Raw genomic sequence first — 25,634 nt, 5'->3', positions numbered from 1 at the left:
AGAAGGAAGGAAGGAAGGAAGGGAGGGAGGGAGGGAGGGAGGGAGGGAGGGAGGGAGGGAGGGAAGGAGGGAAAGAAAGGAAGAAAGAAAGAAGGAAAGAAAGAAAGAAGAAAGAAAGAAAGAAAGAAAGAAAGAAAGAAAGAAAGAAAGAAAGAAAGGGAGAGAAAGAAACTTATTACTCATGTAACTGTAGCCCCTCTGTACATCACCTTTACAACAACAAAATTAAATTTTTTAGTAGTCTACTTTCAGAGTAGAAGGTGTAAAATGTAAAATACAACAAAGCAGAGAACTGGATTTGTAAGAGATTTGGATTTGAATTTAGCTGTACCACTCCCTCAGCCTTCAGTAGATCTCCTACCTCTCATCACACTGGACCTTTTTCTGATCATCCGTAAAATGACCGGTTTAGACCAGGTAAAAATGAGATTCAAACACGTATTCTCCAGGTAAAACCAATTTAGAGGCAGAACCCAACCCAATTCAGCTTACTGGGAAAAACCAAGGAAGAGAGCACTAGGGGTTTAGGATTTGAGCAAGTAGCTGATTTTCTTGTCATAAACATCTATGAAAGACCACAAATAGGCAGAGGATGTGCCTCTAACGACTGAGTGAATGAACTATGCAACGAAAAACCCAGAGACAAAAGAACAGGTTTGCATACAAATTCACAAGGGAGTAAGTACAGGCATATTTAGACAATTACAACTATGTTCACTATGTCACTACTACTCTGATATGGGAAAAATAAGGAATTTGACATAGATCTAAACTTATTATTTTTAAAATTTTATTAGCATTGATTTTTACATTATATTTCAAATGTCATGTTTAACAAACAAGTATTCAAGAAGGGAATCTCTACAATCACTGGCACTTAAGATTTTAGAATTAAGCTGAGGGTTTGTATGTCATATATTTTAGAATTAAGCTGAGGGTTTGTATGTCATATATACATATTAATCTATGTAATAAAACATGTCTATAAATTGTATAGCCTATGTAGTATGTAGTTATGTTTATATCTCCAAGACCATGTCTATAACCTTGGGTACCCAAATATTGAGTCATCGTCTTATACTGTTTAGATCTAATATCCACATATTAAGGATACCACGCGTCTTTTGTTCCTTTGGTCCTGACTTATCTCACTCAACAGGATTCACTCTAATTTCATCCACTTCCCAGCAAATGCCAATATTTTATCTTGTCTGTTGGCTATGTAGAATTCCATTGTATGTATGTACCACATTTTCTGTATCCATTCATCTGTAGTAGGGCATTTGGGTTGTTTCCATTGCTTGGCTATTGTGAATAGTGCAGAGATGAACAAGACTGAGCAGATGTCCTTATCATATCCTAGGTTATGATGCTCAGGGTAGATGCAGGATCGTAGGGAAGGTCTATTTTCAGTTTTTTAAGAAACCTCCAAACTGCCTTCCAGAGTGGCTGAACTAGTTTACATTCCCATCAGCAGTAGGGTTCCTCTTTCTCCACAGCCCTACCAGCATTTGTCATTGTGAGTTCAGAATATTGGGCATTCTAATTTCGGTAAGGTGGTGTCTGAGGGTTGTTTTTATTTGCATTTCCTTTATAACCATGGATGATGAACATTTTTTCATATGTTTTTCTGCCATTTTCACCTCTTCTTTTGATACGTCTCTCTTTAGTTCCCTTGCCCATTTAGTGATTATAAACCTGTTATTTTAGAAAAGCAGAATAGACTTCCATTTCTGGAAGGAGTGACCCTTTTTCCTTATTTCTCCTGCTAAAGAAGAACACTTAAAATTCTGGACTTTTCACACAGAACAACACAGGAGGCCAGAGATAGGCTGGTGCCCCAGGAACTGAGGGAAGACACATAGCAAATCCTTTGCCTTTGGAAATGTGAGCAAGTACAAAAGGTCTCAAGAAAAGCCTGTTCTCCCTACCGAAAGATCCTAAGGGGGAAAGGGGCAGCTTAGCAAGAGGGAACACTTTCAGATGATAACCTCTCTACACTAAGCAAATCCACAAAAAAAAAAAAAAACCTCACAGCCCAGCCCTATTCCATCAGAAAAGGCCTCAGGTGGAGAGCCTACACTCACACAATGAACCAGCTGTGGCATGGCTTCCCCTAGTACCTCAGAGTACTACAAAAGAAGTCATGTGGGAGTGAGAAATTCTATCCCTGATGGATGACACTGGTCCCACTATGTCAGTGGAGACCATGTGGGGACCTAAAATGACTACCTCTGCCCTGTGGGAAAAAGATGCCCTCTCTTTAACGCCCAGGATGGATCAGCACAGCCTAAGAGAAAGTATGTTCCGCTCCATGGGAGCCACGGCATTAGGGGTGAAGTCAGAGCAGTAGCCCAAGTCCTCCCTTCCAGCAAAGTACTCTGAGGAGAACCTGACTGCTAGCCTTCAGTTCCAGGAACTCCATCCCACTCAGGATATGATTTAAGCAAGATTCAGAGTTTTATCATATATAAAATGTTCATTTATCTTAAAACCATTTGTCATATCAAAAACCAAGATCTGCTGGGAGTTTGGCCTAGTTGTAGAATACATGCCTAGCACGAGGACCCGGGTTCAATTCCTCAGTACCACATACATAGAAAAAGTGCTGAGGCTCAAGTGGTAGAGTTCTAGCCTTGTGAAAAAGAACCCAAGGACAGTAATCAGGCCCTGAGTCCAAGCCCAGGATTGGCAAAAAAAAAAAGAACCAAGAAGATCTTAAACTGAATGACAATAGAAAATAGTAACACTAAGGTAACAAAGACATTTGAATTAAAGGGAGGGATGGAGCTTAGTGACAGAGCATCTGCTTATCATGTGCAAGGCCTCAAGTTCCAACTGGAAAAGAATCTTAAAGCAGATGCATAAAAATATTTCAATAAGCTTTGATGAATTTACAAGCAATTTCATGAAAAAAATAGAAACTTGAACTCAGGGCCTTGGCACTATCCTTGAGAAAATGCAAAGTTGGGTCAGTATTTGCAAATCAATTAACATAATCCACCATAAAAAGCAGAGAGGGGGGGGAGAAAAAGAATTTACATGATCATTTAAATTGACTCAAAAAGCACTGAATACAAACAAAGCAAGGACATTCTGCCTGACCATTACCATTCAAAACCATACTGCAAGTTACAGGCAATAAGGAAGAAAAGAAAGTGAAAGGCATACAACTAAAAAACATAAAAACATCCCAATTTGTACATGGCATGACTGTCTATGCAGTACAACTAAGGAATCTAGAAAAAAGGGAATTATTACATGAGTTGAGTAAGCACAGGCTACAAGATCAGCAAAAATTAACTATACTCCATATACTAGCAATAAACAGCATCACATAGAACCACTCCAAAAAGATGAAATACTTGTAAATCTAACAGATCTTGAACTGTTGCACTGAAAACTACAAAATACTGAAGAAAGAAATCAGACCAGAATATAAATAAAGAAGCAGTCACTATTCATACATTGGGAAACTCATATGGTAAAGATGTTCCTTCCTCTCCAAATAAACAGGAAACAGCCATTTTCTGTGAAAAGCCATGCAAGATTTTATAGTATACACAAATGTATTAATACTAACTTACATAAAAAGTGATGGAATCAAGCAATTCTGGAAAAAAAAAGGAAGAAATGGAGGTGGTGGGAAATGAACTTATCCAACTTCAAGACTTATTACTATATATAACTACAATACACAGGAACACTGTGTGTACTAGAAGAAGAAAAACACATTGATCAAGGAGACAGAAAAAAGAAATCAGAAACAGACATAGAACTTATTTAAAAAAATACTAACTCAAAATTGATCACATACTTAAAACTTTAAAATCGTAAAACAGTTAAAAAAAAAAAAAAGGAGAGAATCTTAGGAAACCTGGGCTAGGTGAAATGTTAGACATGACAACAGAAGAATGATCCAGAGAAAGAAAAAATGATGACTAGAAACATTTAGAACTGTGTGAAAGGCCTCCTTAAAGAGTACCAAGACAAGCAACAGGGCTGGAGGAGGTGCATAGCTCAAAAGCAGAGCACTTGCACAGCATTCAAACAGCTCTAGTTTCTATCTTCTATACAGCAGGCAGAAAGACAAATAGAACAGAAGAGACAAGCTACAAGCCATATATTTGAAAGGATTCATATCTAGACTATACAGATAAGAACTCTCAAACTGGGAGCCAGTGGCTCATCCTAGCTACTGGGGAAGCTGAGATCTGGAAGTACAAGTCATGGCTTAAGTGGAGTGCCAAATGAAACAAAAAAGCTGAGTTCAAGCCATAGTACCAAAACACACACACACACAACATACACAAGGAAAGAACTCTCAAAAGTCAACGTGTTTTTTTAAATGCAATTATAAAAATGAGAAAAAGAAGGCTATTTCCACTAAAGAGGAAATACAGATGGTAAGTAAGCCCATGAAAATATGTTCCGTATCAACAGCTTTTAGGGAAATGAAAATTAAAGCCACAAAGAGATACTACTACAGACAGGACAGCTAAAAAAACAGAAATAGTGACAACACCAAGCCCAGTGAGGATTCAGGGAACATTCAGATATCACTGATAAGAAAGTCCAACTTTAAAAAAAAAAAAAAACAAAATAAAATACACTTACTATACATAGGACTCAGCACTTTCTCATTTGAGTATTTATCCCAAAGAAATAAGACCACTCATCTGTACAATCTGTATACACTAATGTTCATGGTAGCTTTTACTGATAATAGCCAAACAACCAAAATATCCCTCCATGGGAAAATGTGCTCAATACAAATTGTCGGACATTTATACCATGGAACACAACACAGAAATAAAACAGAAAAGAAAGTCAGGTGCTGGTGGACCATACTCATAATCTTAACTACTTGGGAGGCTGAGATCTGGAAGATCATGGGTTCAAGGTCAGTCTAGACCTACTGAAGCAAAGCATGACAGCACACACTTGTCATCTCAGCTGTGACAAGTAGCCTAAAATAACTTGATCGTGGTAGAAGCATATACCTAGTCACAAAAATAATCACTACAGAAAAGGATTAAGATGTGGCTCAGTAGGACAGCACCAGTGGAGAGACAGCAGCACATCTACACTAAAGGATGAACCTCAAGGTCATTAATGCTGAAGGACAAAGGCCAGTCTTCACTCAGCATTGGCAGGGGTATGTGTGCCTAGGAAAGGAGTCACAGGAAGAAGGCTCTGTGAAGAATAGATCATGAATAAGTAGGTGATTACTCTAATTTACACAGTAACACAGAATTACATACAGTGCTCTACCAATCTAAAATACCTAAGTTGTGATGCCATCTAATATGCAATATCAGAGGAACAGGTTAAAAAAGTACCCAACCTTACATGCATACCCACTGTGTCTGATTTAGGGTATTTTTTTTCAGGTCTTTTTTTCACTCTCAAAACAAATTATATTTTTTCCTGGTTAAGAAAATTCAATTAAATACATATAAACTATAAATCACCAGAAATACTATTGTTTAAAGCAACTATTATTAACATGATTCATCTTTGACGTTTATCTTAAAAACAAAAACTGTGAACATAAATACAAATATACAACAGCTGCTTTATTTCATAAAAGCAGAAGTCGATGAGGAACAATCTATTTTAAGAAGTAAAAGTTTCAAGTACAAGTCTAACTTCCCTGATACTGTTTCAGATTAAAATCAAAACACAAGTACACAGGACAGCAGAGATCCAAGTTTTCCCCATCTGAATATGCTCTGGTCAGGTGGGCATCCTACCTCAGCAGTTGGTGCAGCATAGGCCATGTATGGAGGGGGTGAGGAAGCCACGGCAGTCTCATCAGACAGAACTGTTGATCCAACATAGGCCTGTATGGAAAGAAGACTGGTAAGAATAGGAAGTACTTTTATTTAGCAAGTGAAAGGACCAAAAGTAGGAAACTTCTCACTGAGGCTAGTAGACAGACTCATAAGAATGTTCTCTTAGTCCAGGAGCAAGGCAGCTATCCCTGTCCACCCTGAAGCAGAAACAGCCCTCACTGCCCAGGAAGGCCTGGAAGCTCCACTGTCACCCAAAGGCTTTAAAAAGACAAGCATGCCACTCTCAATTTTCTGTTCACTATCTGACATACAGCAATCAAAGACATGTTCTATAGTCTTTTTATTATTATCTCTAAGTATCTGTACAAAGGGATTTTGAATCAACATGTCAGTTTGTAGGTACAGTGTACCTTGATCTATGTCATCCCTTCTATCAGTCCCCTCCACCTTCAACCCTACCCATCTTCTCAATTTACCTAGTCCCATTTTTAGACTTTTTTATGTTAAAAAAATGCTCATTCAATTGTTCCCTAATAGAAAAGAAAAAGGATCACTGGTATTTTGCCCCAACTAGTAACTAAGACTAATTTCACCTAAAAAAAGAACATTTTGCGGGGCCGGAAGTTTGGCCTAGTGGTTAAAGTGCTTGTCTAGCATGCATGAAGACCCAGGTTCAATTCCTTGGTACCACATATAGAAAAAAAGCCAGAAGTGGTGCTGAGGCTCAAGCGGTAGAGCTCTAGCCTTGAGAAAGTCCAAGGACAGTGCTCAGTCCCTGAGCTCAAGCACAGGACTGGCAAAAAAAAAAAAAGAACATTTTGCTACAGGAGGTAATAGAAGCTGCTGAGTAAGCTTACAAGAAAGAATATATTAGGATAACAAGAGTAGAAAAAAATGGCATTTGAATAAAGGAAGCCTTTTTACATTCTTTCCCTACATATACAAATTCTTCCATAAGCTTCATCTCATTTTTTTTCTTTGTACCGAGATAAAGGAAAAATTAAAATCCCATCTTGAAGAATAAAAATGTGACCAGAGGTCCTGCTTACTTGATTTCCTGGAAGACAAAGGAAGAATTACCAGGCTCTGCACTTGGGGCTTATTGCCTCTGAAAGCTTCTAAGATCAGAAACAGAACCACAGAGGAGATCAAGCCCAAAATGTTGTGATTTCACAAGGCTGAAATCTTATGCACAAAATAGATACTATAGTTCCTTGTAAGCTTCTGGACAAAGCACAAAGAAAAACTGCAAAACACAAACATTTCTGGACAATACTGGAACTAGCATGCCTGAATGAGGGCTGCGCCATGCTTTGGCCAAGATAAGATGTCCTTCCCTAGTCTCTGGTTCTGTACTCAACTCAAGACATTTAAATAAGCATTGGTGACAGCCATCAGCAACTTACAGTGTTTGTTCTGGAATCCTGCAGTGTAAATTTCCAGGCCCTGAGAAAATAAAAGGATACTTTATTTGAAGCTATCTAACATTTCAATGATTCCCAAACTCAGGTTACCATCAGAATTCCTGGAAAGGCTTACTTAAAAAAACAGGTCATCATCAAAGGAACAAAAGGCGCATGGTATCCCTAATATGTGGATATTAGATCCAAACAGTATAAAAGCGATGACTCAATATTTGGGTACCCAAGGTTATGGACATGGTCTGGGAGATATGAACATAACTACATAGACATAAAAATCTATGATGGGGGATGGGAGTTTGGCCTAATGGCTGAGTGCTTGCCTAGCATGCACGAAGACTGGAGTTCGATTCCTCAGTACCACATACATAGAAAAAAGCCGGAAGTGGTGCTGAGGCTCAAGTGGTAGAGCTCTAGCCTTGAGAAAGTCTAAGGACAGGGCTCAGGCCCTGAGTTCAAGCCCCATAATTGGCAAAAAATAAAAAAATTCCTCTTCATAAAAAAATTCTTTTTTGCCCAGGACTGGCAAAAAAAAATCTATGATGGACTATATACTCTATAGACCTAATGTTTCGTTACATACATTAATATGTACCTATAACATACAAACCCTCAGCTTAATTTTAATTATGTTCTAAAATCTAGGTGCCAGTGATTGTATATAGAGATTCCCTTCTTGAATACTTGTTAAACATGACATTTGAAATATGATGTAAAAATCAATGTTAATAAATTCTTAAAAAAAAAAAAAAAAAAAAAAAAAAAAAAAACAGGTCTTCAAGGCCCTCCCCAAGAGCCACTCAACTCACTCAAACACAAGGAGGGGCCAGGAGCATAGCCTAGTGGTAGAGTGCTCACCTAGAATGCACAAAGGCCTAGGTTTGATTCCTCAGTACCACATACACAGAAAAAGCCAGAAGTGGAGCTATGGCTCAAGTGGTATAGTGCTTGCCTTGAGCAAGAAGTGTCCAAGGACAGTGCCCAGGCCCTGAGTTCAAGCCCCATAATTGGCAAAAAATAAAAAAATTCCTCTTCATAAAAAAATTCTTGTAAAAAATAAATAACACAAGGAATATACAACCCCTCTCCCCACACACATATACACCTATTATAGACAAAATTTTAAACATAAACTAACAATTTGCTTTAGTTCTTAAATGAATATGAAATAAGCTGCAATTTACACTAAACTAGGGCTAGTGTTCCACAATATAAGCAAGTTTAGGTAGCCAGCAATTTACTATGATTGAAAAGTATGTTTAGCCAGGTGCCTGTGGCTCATACCTGTAATTCTACAGACTAGGGCTCTACCACTTGAGCCACAGCACCACTTCTGGCTTTTTGCTATGTATGTGGTACTGAGGAATCGAACCTGGGTCTTCGTGCATGCTAGGCAAGCACTCTACCACTAGGCCAAACTCCCAGCCCCCCCAAACTTCTTTTTATTGGTTGAAATGGTCTTGAACCTTTTTGTCTATTTTGACTTTGAACCCTGATTACCAATTAGCAAGGTATAAGCCATACAACCCATTTTTGTCTTTGGTTCTTAGAAACTTTATTTCTACTTTGCTAACCTCCAAACCCAGAGCTTTTTCTGAGGCTTGTATTCTTCTTTCCATATTTTTTCCTTAAGGCATATATGTAAAATTGTCCAGCCACGGTTATACACCCTAGTCACGTTTAACCTGGTTATGATACCTAAAACTTCTGTTTGCACTGATAATATGAGTTACTTCTCTACTGTATCTTTCCATATAGTCAAGCATCACTTGAAAGGTCTAATCCTGCCTGTACCAGCAGCAGCTTGATAGTCTAGGTGTTTGTTGCCCACAACCACTTTTCTATAATTGGAGGGCATGAAGTAGAAGAGTAGATTTTTTTTTCTTGGACTGGATATGCCCCCCTTCTGAAAGATGTGGGTCTTACACTCTTTAAAGACCATATTCTGTTTACTTTCTCACATTGATTCACACATCATCAGGCAGAGAATTATGTGACTCAGGTAAGCACCAGTGCCTTCAGTGCCCTGGCATGAAAAACCCTGAGGAATCTTCCAGCCTCTGATGAGGTCACAGGGATATCTGCTCTCAGAAACTTTTTATTACCTTGTCCAAAAAGTATTTTGCGCTCTTAGAACTCACTCTCAATTACAAACCGTTACTACAAATTTGGAAGGTTTTATGAACTCATGCTATGCTGTCTCTGAGATGGGCCATGAGGATACTGACAGTGATGAAACTCCAAGGAAGCGTCTACTTCACTTCTTTGGCTATCTGCAGTTTGATCTTCTTCAAGTCTAACTTCCTCATTTGACTTCTGCTGTTGAAATGTCTAACCTTCATTTCAGGAGACAGTTGGAAAAAATGTGTCAGATTCATTTCAGCACTTTTACTATGAAATCTCTGCTAGGGATTAAACTGTGTCTCATCAAAAGATGAGTTGAAACAAGTGTTTAAAGCACACAGAGCAAGTTTATTTGAGGCTGAGTATGCAACTCAGGCAATTCAGCTGAGAAACTGACTTCAGATCTCTAGACTTCAGATCTGTGAGCAAATGAGCTTCTGTTGCTTTCGTTATGCAATTTGTGGTACTGAGTACGACAGTCCTGAGAACATTTCCTATTCTGCTTTTTTTTAACCAGTCATTTTATTTCACATTTGCTTCTTAATACCAGAATAAATAGCTGCACTTTTATCTTCTGTCTAATCTCAAACCTTAATTTTCCTAAGGTAATATAACCATCTCACCTTAACTGAACCCATGAATACTGTTGGTATGACTACTGATAGGTAAATTTTCTAGTGATTTACCACATTTTGCCATTTTATCTTTTTCTTATTGTGGAAAGCATTTTCTGTTCCGTTTTATTCTCCTGGTTTAAAAAGTATTAACCTCCACATGTTTCCTACCTAATTTGTGCTTTTAACATCAGATATAGAGGGTCAAATATGGTGGCCCACACCTGTAATCCCAGCTACACAGGAGTTAGAGGTAGGGCGATCATGATCTAAGGCTGGCCCTGCGTAGAAGTGAGACCCTACTTGAAAAATGAACTAAATTAGAAAGGGGTAGGGGTGTTAATGGTACAATACTTGCATAGCAAGCATTAGACACTGAGTTCAAATCCCAATACCACCAAAAAAAAAAATTCAGACACAGATACAAACTTCTATTTTTTTTTCATCTAAGATTGCCTCTCCTTCAGGCAATTCTTTGACATATTTTTTTTGCCAGTCCTGGGCTTCAGTTCAGGGCCTGAGCACTGTCCTTGGACTTTCTCAAGCTCAGAGCTCTACCACTTGAGCCTCAGCACCACTTCGGCTTTTTTTCTGTGTGTGGTACCAAGGAATTGAACCTGGGTCTTCCTGCATGCTAGGTAAGCACTCTACCACTAGGCCAAACTCCCAGGCCCTTTGCCATATTTTTATCTCTTCTATGAAAGAAAAAAAAAATTCCATATTTTGCTGAAACACTCACAAGTGCTATTTCTATTTTTACTATTACTTAAAGAAATATTTCATATATGCACCATCTTAGCCCCCAGCAGAGCACAGAATTTAAGGACAAAAAGCGCTACAGTCAAATTCTGAAACTAATCTATTAGGACCAAGCCAGGGAATGTAAGCTAGGAAGAAGAATGGCCCCAAAACATGTCCACATTCTCGTCTGTGAACATGGGGCCTTCCATAGCAAAAAAAAAGCTGTGTGACTATAACTGAGGCTAAGCACCTGGGGTGGGGAAAATATACTGGAGTATCTAGGTGGGCCAAAACCAACTACAAATCCTAAATCCATATATATCCTTCTGGCTGCAGAACTAGAGCAGTGACAGGATGACAAGACTGATACACCATGGTCATTTTTGAGGAGAAAAGATCTAAGATCCAAGGAATGTAGGAAGTCTCTATAAACTGAAAACACAAGAAAACAGTTTCTCCTATATAGTGCCTATAAAGAAGGAAGCCTCACAGATAATTTTTTTAGTGTACTTTATTTAAACTTCTGACTTCCAGAGCCTGTCACTGTGAGGTTCTTGTTCAATCTCTGGTATCACAAAGTAAAACAATATAGTAATAATGTACATTTGGGGCCTAAGTGTGGCCCTGGGTTCGATTCCTTAGTACCACATACATAGGAAAGGTCAGAAGTGGTGCTGTGGCTCAAGTAATAGAGTACTAGCCCTGAGAAAGCTCAAGGACAGTGAGCAGGCCCTGAGTTCAAGCCCCAAGGCTACTGGCAAAAATAAATTAATAAGATTCTTGGGGGGGTGGGGCGCAGCAGGGCGTGCACACATGTATGCATGTCAATTGTGGAGCTTGAACTAAGGGCCTTAGTACTATTCTTTAGCTTTTTCACTCAAGGCTAGCACTCTACACTTGAGCTACAACTCCACTTTTGGCTGTTTGGTAGTTAATGGAAGATAAGTGCCTCATGGACTTTGCTGCCAGGGTTGACTTTGATACTTAAATCTCAACCAACAAAAAAAACTCATTCCCCTCTCAAATCTCAATCAGCCACTGTGTTCAAGAAACTAACCTAATGTTAATGCCAATGTCAACAGGCTGAGGAGCATTTTATTTTGCACTTTACTTCATGATCCCTTCTGCAGAGACAGCATATGAGAGTAATGACTACCAAAGCTGAATAATAGCACATTATGCTTCTTAAAGATGAATTTACATTTTTTTTAAATGCAAGAAATCACTCATCTTTGCCTATGTGGATACCTACTGTGACTCTGACAATGAAAAGAAAGTATAAAGTAACAACTACTACCTTCTGCCACCTTCATGGCCCAGCATTCAAGCCAGAGAGGCCTGGATAGACAGAAACTAGAACCAGGAAAAAGGTTCCTGTTATATTTCTCTCACACATTGCTGAATCCTATATTCTCCTGCCTGAAGGAAAACTCCAGTCCCAATCTTTTCCCTGCCTGATAACTAAAAACTTAAAGCTATAACTAGCTTGTAAATTGAACACATAAGAATCAAAACTAAGGGTTAGAATAGTGGCTAAAGTGGTAAAGTGCTAGCCAATGAGCAAAAGAGTCAAATACAGAGTTCAAGTTCTGCATGTAGACCAAATAAATTTAAAAAGAAGAAAAGAAAAAAACACTCACAAACAATCATCTGTGCTTTCTGCACAAAGACTAACAGTTTTCCCATCTCGGCAGACAATCTGCAACAGACAATCTTTTGGCTTCCCATCTGGAGGTTGAATGTCTAGGAGAAAAAAAAAAAAGAGAAAGGGGGGGGGGAAGAGAGGAAAAAAGAAATACTTTACATAGCTGATTTAAAATTTTTCCTTACACAGTATAAGACCTAATAACTCAGATAAGCAAACATCTGGACAACAAAACTCCTGCTACATCCAAGAAATAACCTATAGCCTGACCATGTATAAAAAATAAACAGCTAGGTGGGTGGTGGGGAGGATGGGAAGGAATGAGGGAGAGAATAACACTATTCAAAAAGAAATGTACTCATCTTACTTATGTAACGGTAATCCCTCTGCACAGTACACCTTTAAAATAAAATTTTTTAAAATTCACTAACAAAAATAAGAATAATAATAAATAGCTAGACTGCCTGGAAGGAGTGGTAGTTAGAAGACTTTCACAAAAACTAATCTTATATTCTTAAGTGAATACAAGAAGTAATTCCAGGAGACCATCACATTACAGAAGCCTACAAATATCCAGATGCCAGTGGCTCATGCCTATCTATAATCCTGGCTACTCAGGAGGTTGAGATCTGAAGATCATGGTTTGAAGCCAGCCCAGGCAAGAAAGTCTATGAGACTCTTATCTCCAAGTAATCACCAAAAGCTAGAAGTAAAGCTGTGGCTCAAGTGGTAGAGTACCAATCTTGAACAAAAAAGCTAAGGGACAGGGCTCAGGCCCTGAGTTCAAGTCTCAGTCTGTACTGGCACATGCAAGAAATGCTGACATGTACCAGTTTCTGTTACAAAATCAAAATCCCTCTTGGGGTTCCTAGACATCTGATTCCTCTCCAGCAGGTGACAGAACATGAACTGAAAGGGCCTAACTCAGATGAGAAACTCTACCTGAATGAACTCTAAGGTTCACAATCTAAATGCTGGGGGCCCTCTGCAGCCACCCATTTCAGATGGAGACTTTCTTCAGTCTGTTAATAAATCCAAATTCAGTAAGAAAAAAAAAAACAAAACAGTTCGCATTAAGACTGAGAAATGGGCTAGGTGTCAGTGGTTCATGCCTACAATCCTAGTTACTCAGGAGATTGAGATATGAGGATCACAGTTCAGAGCCAGACCAGGCAGAAAAGGTATGAGAGCCTCTTATCTCCAATTAACCACCAAGAAGCTGGACATTAGACTGTGGCTCAAGTGTCAGTGTGCCAAGCCCTGAGTAAAAAAGCTAAGGAACAATCCCTGGCCCTGATTTCAAGGTCCAGTACTGGTACTCACACATACACACATGCACACACACAAAAAGATAGCAAAATGGCAAGTGACATAACAGAACAAGGCCAAAAGGCTTACCCCGACACTCATGTCCCATGCGAAGATTGATGCAGTCTACCGGCATGTGGACTTTATCCTCAATACTCTGCCGAGTCTGGTCATCATAATAGATTAGGTGGCCATCTGACCACAGATCAAACCAATTCTTCTTCCAGCGTTTCAAAATTGTACCTGAAAATATAAGAAGGTTGACTTTGGAAGAAAAGAACAAAGACAGTATTCTTACTTACTGCAGACACAAAGGGAACTCTCCTCTAGCCGAAGCATACCTGAATAGTGTGGCCAAACTAACCATTAGACCCATAGTGGGAACAAACAATGTGGCCTATCTACACTGTTGTAACAAGGCTGCAGGCAGCATATTCTACAGACACAGAGATGGCCACCAGCCAAAGGACAAGTCCCAAAACAAACAAGAAAGGTTAGGTTTTAAGTTTGCAGGCTCAAGTGGGAGAGAGCCTACCTAGCAAGCATGAGGCCCTGATTTCAAACCCATACACCAACCCCTCACTAAAAAAGCTAGAGTCTCTATATGAAAATGAATACAATAGTTCTCTCTCTCTTTTTTTTTTTTTTGCCAGTCCTGGGCTTGAGCTCAGGGCCTGAGCACTGTCCTTGGACTTTCTCAAGGCTAGAGCTCTACCACTCAAGCCTCAGCATCATTTCCAGCTTTTTTCTTTTTTTTTTTTTTTTTTTTTTTTTTTGCCAGTCCTGGGCTTGAACTCAGGGCCTGAGCACTGTCCTTGGACTTTCTCAAGGCTAGAGCTCTACCACTTGAGCCTCAGCACCACTTCTGGCTTTTTTCTATGTATGTGGTACCAAGGAATCGAACCCGGGTCTTCATGCATGCTAGGCAAGCACTTTAACCACTAGGCCAAACTCCCGGCCCCATTTCCAGCTTTTTTCTATATATGTGGTACCGAGGAATTGAACCCGGTCTTCGTGCATGCCTGCCTGGCAAGCACTCTACCACTAGGCCAAACTCCCAGCCCCAATAGTTCTCTCTTTGAACAATGTTTCTTTTTCTGTCCTTAAGAGATTTCACATAAACTGTTTCCTAACATGGCCTCCCAGGAAGCTCAGAGCCAATATCCTGCAGCTCACACCTGTAACCCTAGCTACTCAGGAGGCTAAGATATGAGGATCATGGTTTTAAGCCTAGGCATCGAAGTCCATGAGACTCTTACTTCCAATTAACCACCAAAAAGTCAGAAGTAGAACAGTGGCTCAACTGGTAGAACACTATTTTTAGCTAAAAAGCTATGAGACAGAGCCAGCACACAGGCACATACAAAATACAAATATAGATGGAATTATACCCTGGATAAATGTGCACTGAAGAGGCTGGACCCAGGGCAAAGAACACCTATTATCTAGCATATCTCCTTTCTATTCCTACTGTCTTCTATTTTGAAATCTTGGACCAGGAATTTACTTCATAAAGCTGTAGTTTCCTTGCTTACAGGAAAGGAATCCCCTGCAGTGGACTGAAGAGAAATCTTGGCTCCCAGCATTCACTTTGTTCCTATACATCTCACTCTGTTCTTGACCAAGGAGCATAAATCTCCTTTCACTCCCTGTATATCCTTTTTATGTGACATCCAGCCTTCCTATTATCAATACCAGGCATTCTCACTGTAATACCAGCATCCACGTAATGGCCAAGGCATGAGCTATGCAAAACCTACCAAACTGAGCCACAAAAACAGTTGTAATCACTACGTTAGGGGGCTTTGCCCAAGTATTCCTCCTACCACTAAAACTCTTGACTGTGAATGCTCAAATCGGGTTTGTGATAGAGGCCAAGTGCCAGACCCAGGGTCTATGTAGGAAAGAGAGACCAGAGTACCATATGCCCTATATGTACAACTCTGAAGCTATACAAGCCAAAATAGGTAATAGATGCCTCTTCATTTTTTGTTCTCAAGATTGATTCCACTTTTAGCAGAGGAAAAGCAATCCACATATCTACGGATGAGACTATAAAATAAGTCATCTAAATACACACTTCCGAAATAGCCATGGTCTATTTCCAGAACCCTGGAAATGACTGGGTACCTTCAGACTATTTTGTGTAACATCATCAGGCTAGGCACTGGTAACTAGCACAAAACTGTCACACAAGAGATACCACTCACTACATCTGCAAACCACTTAAGAGTTAGGTATGGTGGGAAAAGGAAAAAACCAGAAGACATCCAGAGGACCAGAAAAAGAGGGAGAGGTTTGAACAACTTCCTCACAAAATAAGAAAACTTACACTAAGACTAGCACTAAACTCTAATACACCAAAACTTGCTGTTTAAGTCAATATTGCAATTCCATCTGAGCTACAGTATGGTTATGATACATGGTATCCTATGGTTAGGATACACAGCTGTAGGTCTGAGAATGTATACGTAGAAACTAACAGGCTTTGTGTTAAAATAATATTAATAACGGAATCAAACCTAGACAAATTACACTGAATCTCATTTTATCAACTGGAAATAACAGCACCTGACAAAACTTCAAACAAAACACTAGTTTTTATGAACCATATAAGATATGTAGTTCACTCTTCCCTGTTAAGAGATAAAAATTTGAAGGTTGTCTTCAAAAACAAATTAAGGTCTCTAAACAGTAAATAACACATGCTTTAGCTCAGTTTTTTGCTAAAGTCATAAATAATGTAATGATTATACTTTTTCCTTCAATTTTCTCTAAGACAGCAAAATAATCTGCTTATTCTTCACTAAACAGAACCAGCTTCTCCCGTTTTATAGTATAGGATGACTTCCACAGAGCTGAGTAGACAGTATATGAAGAACAGGCCCACAGAGACAAGACTACAAGTGGACTTCAACCCTGCAAGGCATGAGCTTCTCTTCAATGGAACTGCTCTGGAGACAAAAGTTTGATAGGTGTTAAGCTTTCCTCCAGAATCTGAGTCACTGTTCAGTGCGCAATAAGACAGATACTAACTACCCACCAGCAGAGACCAAGCAATGAGGTGTGGTCAGTCAAGCAGCAGCTCAGGTCAGCCATCAGCAAGCTGTTAGTAAAAGCAGCAAGAACCGGTCAGCCATCAGCAAGCTGTTAGTAAAAGCAGCAAGAACTGTCACTGTTTCCCGGTTTCCATCAAGAGCAAGCAAGGAAGAACTCCATGTGTACACATTTATAGAGTTCTGAAAATTCCTATGAGGAAATTCAAGCCTACTGTATTAGTGAAGCTTTTAAGTGTCTCATTTCCTTTGCAACTATGAAAACAGAACAATGAAACCTGGTGAATGGTTTGGGGAAGGGAAGAAAGGAGAGTGATCAAGGGGTGAGACTGATTGGAATATACTGTAAATGTGTACAAATGGAACAATGAAATATCCCTCTATATAATTAACATAAGCTAACTGTAAAGATCTGATTCATGTTAGCAAATACAAAGATATGCAGAAAGCACAGGAAGGGTACTCACTCTGTCGCAGCAACCATCCACTCTTCACAAACGCCATCTCTTCACCTGCAGAAGGGAACAGGTAGGTTCAGAATAACATCCAGGAAAAGAGGGACTCATCTGGCCTCACGTCCTTCAATGTGACCAGAAGAACACTTATAGCCATCTCACATCCCTGGCCACTTGACCTCAGTGAGGTCTACACTACCCACATGAATCAAGCAAACTGGAAGCAGTCCCAGTAAGATTCAGCTCTGATAAGAACTTAAGGCTTCTCATAACTCGGTATCTTGGAGGTCTAGAGTCCAGCTCCTAGCTTTACAACTGGCAACCCCAACAGGCTGACATGATACAGTCAGGACAGAAAAACAGAAATATCAAGGGAAAAAGCTGAGAAAATTAACTCTCTAAAAGAAAAATGTTTCACAAGCCTTAGTCCTCCCACACACCAGCATCTCCAACTTTGTATGCTGAAGGTTCTAACTTCCCTTACAGTTTTTGTCAACTCATACAATCTATTCTACAATCTTTCTCCTCAGACATATAGACAAACTGAATCTAGAAAGCTAGCATCCTCTTTGTTTCAGTAATTGCAAACTGACACAGCTCAGCGCTGCTGGCTGCTACCTTCTGACCAGGTACCAGAATGGAGGTGGCTAATCCTAAAGGCAGCAAATCTCATACAAGTGAGCCACCAATTGAACTAAACCCAAACCCCTCTCTAATCCAGGGTTTTTTGCTCAGCAAAATTGTAGGTTTATCCTTTAAGCTGGATTAAATTTAGTTCCCTGCATTAACACACTGAAATAACCATTCTTCCAACAGAATTTGAGGTAGAGAAATAGGGCCGTCATGTGCTCTTTTAATATTCTTAGTGTAGCTAATGTGTGCCCCCAATATTGTCCTACACACTGGGATATAGCAGTTCAACTGCCTGCTTTCATGCAGCAATGGAAGAAATGGGTGAGAAAAGAATTTAAAAGCCAAGCTATATGACAGCTAACATTACATTTCTACAATGTTATTACCTCCAAACACAAAACCGAAAGGACAAAAAGCATTATGCCAAAGTACAAAGCAAGACAAATCATCCACTCCCTATGGCCATTACCACATAAGAATCTATCTAGCAACAGCCACTTAGCAGAACCTACTTGAAGACTAGGATACCTAGTTACAATACAAAAAGAAAATCTGACTGAAATGTTGTGACACAACTCTGTCAGTAGCTTGTTAGTTCATGGCTCTGAAGTAGGTATATAAAAATATGGAACAGCATCCAGGCCCAGAGTTCAAGGAAGAAAAGAAAGGAGTTTCTTGGATTTCTGTGGTATCTATTTAAATTTCAAATGTTTAACACCAATTTGGTTGTTTTGTTGTCATTTTTAACAGTCCAAATATCAGGCTGGTAGAAAACTGAATAGCTTTGCTTATTCTCTATGTCCATCAGTTGTACATGTCTGTCAAATTACCATCAATAGCAACATCCAGGAAGACAAGTTTTAAAAAAAAATATAAACAGCTTTAGAAGCCAAATCCTGGTTGCTCATACCTATAATTATACCTACACATAAGGCTGAGATGCAGAAAAGTCTTGGTTCAAAGTCAGCCCAAGGAGAAAAGTCCATGAGACTCCATCTGCATCAAAACACAGTATTGAAGGCATAGCTCAAGTGGTAGAGTACCTACTAGCCATGAGCAAGCAAGCCTAGAAAGTAAAAGGCCTGAATTCAAACCCTGGTACCAGAAAAGGTAACTTTAGATAAAGCACAAATGTTTGGATTTCCTATTGATTATAACCCACTGGTGCATGGGTCATGCCAGGTACAGAGGTTTCCTTTGGATGAGGGCATGTACTGGATGTAAAAGGAATCAATAAGGAGAAAACAGCACATTTGGGAATTAGTTCCAGGCCAGTTAAGATTTAAAATGTAAAAAAAAAAAAACAACTAGAAATATGTCTACATGTAAAGAACATTACAAGCAGATTGGATATACCTATGTAATATAATTAACACGATTATAGAAAGGGAAACATTAGACAGAAACTGGAAGTAACCTAAACTTTCTGAAAAAGGAAATTCTACATTGAACTGCTTAACTTCTTATCTGGTATCATCTTGTCCACCTTCAGTCATTACAGGGAACAATCTCATGTTCTCCTAGTGCCCAGATTTTTATCTCTGAAGATTTTTATCTTTAGTCTGCTCTAAAAGCAATCAGCACTCCTTGCAAATGATTTAGGTGCTGAAAATCTCAAGACACTCCTGAGACATTTTACTATTAAAATGCAAGGATGCATGAAGCATGAGGGTATGTGGCTCCAGCTCCTCAGAAGACTGAGACAGGAAGATAGCTTGAGTCCATGCCTGATGGCCTGAACTATCTTTGTATTTTAAAAAATTCCTTTTAGAAATGAGTTTTAGAAAGGATTTTTTTGAAAGCCAACTAGCTGTATAAAGAACATCAAATTCCAATTAATAATTACAGCTATTTATTAGTGAAAAAGACTTTATTTTCAATATGAGTTTTATTTCACACAATTCAGGTGTGTGTGTGTGTGTGTGTGTGTGTGTGTGTGTGTGTGTAACTTTATTGTTACTGTTAAGGAGTTGTACAGAGGAATTACAATTCCCTCAGTCAGGTAATGAGTGTAATTCATGGACAATGTTGTCCCTTCCTACACTTTCCCATGACATTTTTTTTAAAAAGCTGAAGCATGTGATTTTGTATGCTATCCTTTCACAGATAATACAAGTGTTTATTTTGTTAAAAATTAGGGAGATGTGTCATATTTTATATCTCAGATGTTACGATTTCTTTTAGAAAACCAAAAGGCTAAGGGCTCAAGGTTGTAGAAGTTTAGACAAGGAAGACCTGGGAATAGGCTTGAAACCAACCTAAACTTGAGCTAATGAGAAAAAAAAAAAACAGCTGTAGGGAAATGAACCATGAATGCACTTGCTAAGGAATGTATTGAGTTTGTTCCTTGAACTTGCTGGGCAGGCATCTACTGCCTGGTCTCAAAAAATATGTGAAGAAGACAAAGGCTATAATCCTAACTATTCAAGACTCTGAGATCTGGAGACTGCTGTTCATAGCCAGCCTGGACAAGAAAGCCTGTGAAACTCTTATCTCCAATTAAATACCAAAAAAGCCAGAAGTAGAGCTGTAGCTCAAGTGGTATAATGCCAGCCTTGAGCACAAAAGATCACAGTTCCCAGACTCTTGAGTTCAAGCCCCAGGACCAGGATAAAGAGATCAGAGTTGGGGAGAGAGACAGAACAGCTAACTCTATTCTCTTCTAAAACACAACCAGGATAAAAAGTGAAAACAAGTCATTAATCCATAATAACAAAGACAATGGCAACAGAGACAGATAAGAGGCTGAGAACAATTCTAAAGCAACTAGAGAGGAAGTAACAAAATTTAGCTTTCTTTGGTTTTACATATGCTAACAGAAGCAAAAGCCCAACAAGCCAACTCCAGCTATATACAGAATACTAGAAAGTCCACAGAATGGAAGTAGATGATAATTCTGAAGATGGGGTAATAGTGACAGAATTTACTCAGTCATTAAGAATTATAGGCCCCAGAATTCTAGGTAGCAATCTTTACAACCCTGAGGATCTCATTCTAGAGAAGCTCTAGGAATGGGTCATCAGGTACAGCTCAGACTGGGCAAGAGACCACATTTAGAAGAGGAATATAGGGGGCTGGGAGTTTGGCCTAGTGGTGGAGTGCTTGCTTAGCATGCATGAAGACCACGGTTCAATTCCTCGGTACCACATATATGGATAAAAGCCAGAAGTGGTGCTGAGGCTCTAACCTTGAGAAAGTCCAAGGATAGTGCTCAGGCCCTGAGTTCAAGGCCCAGGACTGGCAAAAAAAAATTTTTTTAAATAAAAAAAAAGAAGAGGAATATAGGATATGAGAATCTTGTCAGTACCCTTCCTTACTTTACCCCCTCAAAACTAGCTGAGAACTAAAGTCATAACCCAAGAGGAAAACTCACTGATACTGATAGTTGGGAGTTCCACAACTGAAAAACAAGTCTCCACTCAGGTAATAAATCTTTAAGCACAAGACTTTCTATCAGTCTTTTTCAGTACCTTGCTCTTAAATAGGAACAAAAGAGCAAGCAGCATCCATCACTTGAGAAAAGCCCAGCAGACAGATTAAAGAAAACAACATTCACTGGAATCAGAGACAATGCAAGAAGCAAAAAAAAAAAGCTACAATAATAAGTAAATCCCTAATACATGTTATATCCAAAAAACAAAACTAGGGCCGGGAATTTGGCCTAGTGGTAGCAATGCTTGCCTAGCATGCACAAAGACTCGGGTTTGATTCCTCGGTACCACATACATAGAAAAAAAGCCGAAAATGGTGCTGAGGCTCAAGTGGTAGAACTCTAGCCTTGAGAAAGTCCAAGGACAGTGCTCAGGCCCTGAGCTTAAGCCCAGGACTGGCAAAAAAAACAAAAAAAACAAAAAAAACTAGTGTGCTCCAAAACAGAAACATTCAGAGAGCTCTCAGTTCAAAGGTAACTACAACTAAAATTTTCACAAGGTTGGGAATATTGCTCAGTAGTGGAATGCTTGCTTTCCTGTGCAGGGCTCTGGACTGCATCCCCAATATCATGAATATATGAGATAAAAAATTAATAAAACCTAATGTCTGTTTATTAATATAGGCTTCTGAGTCTGTGTTTGCTGGGTGCTGATGCCTTATGACTGTTATCTTAGCTATTCAAGAGGCTGAGATCTGAGAATCCCACCAGGTTCAAAGCCAGCCTCTGCAGGGAAGTCCATGAAACTCTGATTTCCAATTAACCATCAGAAAACTGGAAGTGGCTCTGTGGATCAAAGTGGTAGAGTGCTAGCCTTGAGCATAAGAGCTCAAGGACAGTGTTCAGGCTCCAAGTTCAAGCTCCAGAACACAAAGAAGAAAAAGAAAAAGATCTATGTTTAAATCCCAATCCAGTTGTTACCTTAAACAAGGTACTTTACTTTTCTAAGCTTTAAATTTTTGACCTATGAAATGAGAATACCACATGCTGGGTGCCAGTGGCTACCTGTAATCCTAGCTACTCAGAAAGCTGATAACTGAGGACTGTGGTTCAAAGACAGCCTGGGAAGGAAAGTCCATGGTACTCTTATCTCCAATTAAACACCAAAAAGCTGGAAGTAAAGTGTGGCTTAAGTGGTAGAATGATAACATTCTCCCTGAGCAAAAAAGCACAGGTCCCGAGTTTGGTAGGCACTGGCATCAAGTAGCCTGTGTGTGTGTAAACACACACACACACACAGAATACCATAATTTACTTGATAGGATTTTTGAAAAACTGAGTACAATATTCAAGTGTGTGGCATGGTGCCTGATAGTTACTAACACTCTACCCATGATAACTGCTACCACCAACACCACTGTTCATTTACTCATTTATTCATTCATTCAGCTTTAAGTAGTTGGACAAATAGATTCCAAGTCAACTTGCCAGTTTGAATGGAATGTATTGACAAATGACATCTTTTCCATCACTCTCCCCATCTCTCTCAACCTCACCTCTCCCTTCAATTACCTGGCTTCAAATATGTATACTGAATATTATGACTATATATACCCACTCTTCTCCCCATTCATTTTAGGTTCTATATACACTTAACTAAAATTTGTCCATAACATTGTAGAAGAAACAGACTGCTTCTCAAAAAGGATCAGAAGACTTAACAAGTTTAAATACCTTAAGGATCAAACACAATTTAGAAGTTAATAAAAAAAAAAAGAGGGAGGGAGGCAGGCAAGCAACTTATTCCAACATTTCACTTTTTATTTTCTAGAAAAGGGCGTATTACATAAACTAAAATTCATGCTGTTGTTGATGTCCAGCAGATAAATCAGTTGCAAAACAGCCAGAATGCCTTAAAAACCTAAACTACACTCAACAATTCATATTAAATATGAATTCAATTCAGTGATGCACTGAGTGCAAAACGATAAACTTAAAAATATGAATTCAATTCAGCTGTAATGCACTGAGTGCAAAACGATAAACTTAACAGGTAGACTTGTTCTAGACCAGAAATTACTCTGCCTTTCTCCCTGGCACCACCTTGAGCAACACTCCCTAAGCCTGTTTTCTGAATGATAAGACACAATCAACTACCTTGGGGCTACTGTGAGGATTAAACCAGGTGTGTCAAAAACAGACATACAGCAGGGCGTTCCAAAGTTATGTACGGCTGCAAGTGCACTACTATCCTGTTTCAAGAGCTGTAATTTAGGGCCGGGAGTTTGGCCTAATGGTAGAGTGCTTGCCTAGCAGGCACAAAGACCCAGGTTCTATTCCTTGGTGCCACATACATAGAAAAAAGCCAAGAGTGGTGCTGAGGCTCAAATGGTAGAGTTCTAGCCTTGAGCTCAAGCCCAAGACTGGCAAGAGGAAAAAAAAAAACAGCTGTAATTCGGGGTACCTTCACCTAATATAGCTTAAGGCCTGCTCTAACTTTAGTTGTGAACACTTGCTCCCTTAAGGAAAGGGGGGAGTACCAAAAGGAGAGGGGTTCCCATGTAGTTCCATTTCAAACAGACCTGCACAGGGTCAGGAACGTACCAGACACTGGGAACCAGGGAACCACTACACCCTCACAGAAAGCAGTTTTCCCACCCACATGCTGGCCCCTAAGCAGGTACGCCCACTGATCAGGCACCAGAGTGCCTAAGCATACAAGCTTTGATTACTAATGTCTTCAGTAAATACTGCGTACTATAAGTAAACAGGCAAGCTCCAGCCCTAGCTCCCCATGATATGTCCAACAAATCACTTCTGGCACCAGCACTGGTCCCCTGTAAGGCCAGAGGAGACAGGAAGAGCCCTCAATCTAGTATTGGCTGCTGTTTCCTACTCAAATGGGAGACATTAAAATAAGGAAGGGAAAGTGGAGGAGTAAGAAGAGAGATCCTTTAGAGCCAGGAATCGGTAGCATTTTAGCCACGTTCTGTCCATAATCCACCTCATTCCACTTCCGAAGCATCGTACGGTAATTTGCTCTACCAACAAGCCTGTTTGTGAACACATGAAATTTAAATCCAAAACAACTCATGCTTATGAAAAGTAAAAATCCATGACCTCAGAGTTCTCAATCCAGTTGCATAACAGAATCAAATTTGCAAGAAATATATACTGTAGAGCCAGGCATCTACAACACTAAAAAGACCAAAAGCCTATGTGCGCAGACCAGGAGTGTCCCACCGGGAGAAGCAGAGCGCTGGAGGAAAAGCAGAAGGCCCAGCCCCTCGCACTGGGCCAACGAGTGCACGGCTGTCACGGCACCCTCAGACCCCAGGCCGGCGGAGCCGCCCACGGAGGCCCAGGCAGCGGCGGTGTTCCGGGCTCCCAGGCCCCAGGGCGGGGGAGGTTCTAGCTGAGGAGCCCGGGGGAGGGGAGGGTGAGAGCCCGGGGCTCGCAGGGAAGGTCGGGGAGGTGGGGAGCCCAGGAAAGGGACGGGGCGAGGTGGCTCTGGAAGGGCGAGGATGAGGAAGGGCGGACGGGAGAGGGTGGAGGGGCGGGGTCCTCTCTATGGATCGGAGCCCAGGCGGCTCCGGCTCCGAAGAGGGGGGACCGGGCTGGAGGAGGGATCGGGCCGGACGGGAGACGGGAAGGTGTGGGAGGCGGGAGGTCCCCTCCCGGAGGGACGGGGCTGCGGGCTGAGAGGAGGGGAGAAGTAGCTCGGGAGAGGGGTGTCGAGAAGAGGTCGAGGCCGCGGGGCTGGAAAGTGGGGTCCCCTCCAGGGGGGTCGGGAGGAGGGGGCCCCGGGGAGGGAGGGCCCCCCAGGGGTCGAGACAGGGGTGGGGGTGGGGAGGCTCCGGGAGGGAGGACACCCAGGAGGTGAGGTGTCTGCCGAGCGGTGCGGGCTGAGGAGAGTGGCTCCAGAGGACGTTCTGGAAGGGTCAGAATGGGGAAGCAGGCGGCCGGGGTTAGAGGACCAGGGTGGACCCGGCCAGGGGCAGACGGTCACCTGCGAACGCTCAGGCCGCCGGCGGGAAGCGGAGGAGACCAAGGACGCGCAGGCCGCGGAGGCTGGACAACTGGACGGACGCACGCGCGCGTCCTGCGTCGCTGCCCGGCGCGCATGCGCGGAGCGCGCCGGGCCTGTCGTGGGCGGGGGCGGGGCCTCGGCTCGGCGACGCTCTTCCTTGGAGCGTGCGTAGGTTTTGCCTAGGAAGGAGGGGCCTGTAAAGGCCATGTTGTAAATAAGGGGCCTTAGAGAAATAGTGTCTGTAGGGCCCGGGCAAGCCAAGGACCTTATCCCAGAAATGATGACGTGCTCAGCTATCAGCCTGAAAGACAAACTTTCTTTAAGTCTCTTGGGATTCTTTATAGCATGGAGATACGTCAAGAATTGAAGAAATGCATCTTCCTGCAGAGGAATTGTATTTTTCCCCATGCAGACTGATATCTTAATCCCCACCCATCCA

General features: G+C 40.8%; 1 protein-coding gene across 2 annotated transcripts in view; it reads right to left on the bottom strand.

The window, feature by feature from the left end:
• Plekhb2 (pleckstrin homology domain containing B2) overlaps positions 1–25,261 on the bottom strand; it is a 32,205-nt gene extending 6,944 nt beyond the window's left edge. For both annotated transcript variants that reach the window (XM_090343002.1, XM_090343003.1), the window contains exons 1-6: positions 25,175–25,261; positions 17,175–17,219; positions 13,742–13,894; positions 12,339–12,441; positions 7,205–7,244; positions 5,757–5,846 (exon numbers count right to left, since the gene is read on the bottom strand). In XM_090343002.1, coding sequence (XP_090199128.1) covers positions 5,757–5,846; positions 7,205–7,244; positions 12,339–12,441; positions 13,742–13,894; positions 17,175–17,211 — 423 coding nt within the window. In that variant the 5' untranslated portion in view covers positions 17,212–17,219; positions 25,175–25,261. The remainder of the gene's footprint in view (positions 1–5,756; positions 5,847–7,204; positions 7,245–12,338; positions 12,442–13,741; positions 13,895–17,174; positions 17,220–25,174) is intronic.
• Between the last annotated feature and the right edge of the window lie 373 nt (positions 25,262–25,634).

The sequence above is a fragment of the Megascapheus bottae genome, chromosome 12, assembly GCF_031878675.1.
Source record: "Megascapheus bottae isolate mThoBot1 chromosome 12, mThoBot2.hap1, whole genome shotgun sequence".
Taxonomy (NCBI): Eukaryota; Metazoa; Chordata; class Mammalia; order Rodentia; family Geomyidae; genus Megascapheus; species Megascapheus bottae.
The sequence above is the reverse complement of the archived record's forward strand: the minus strand, read 5'-3'. Positions and strand labels throughout refer to the sequence as shown.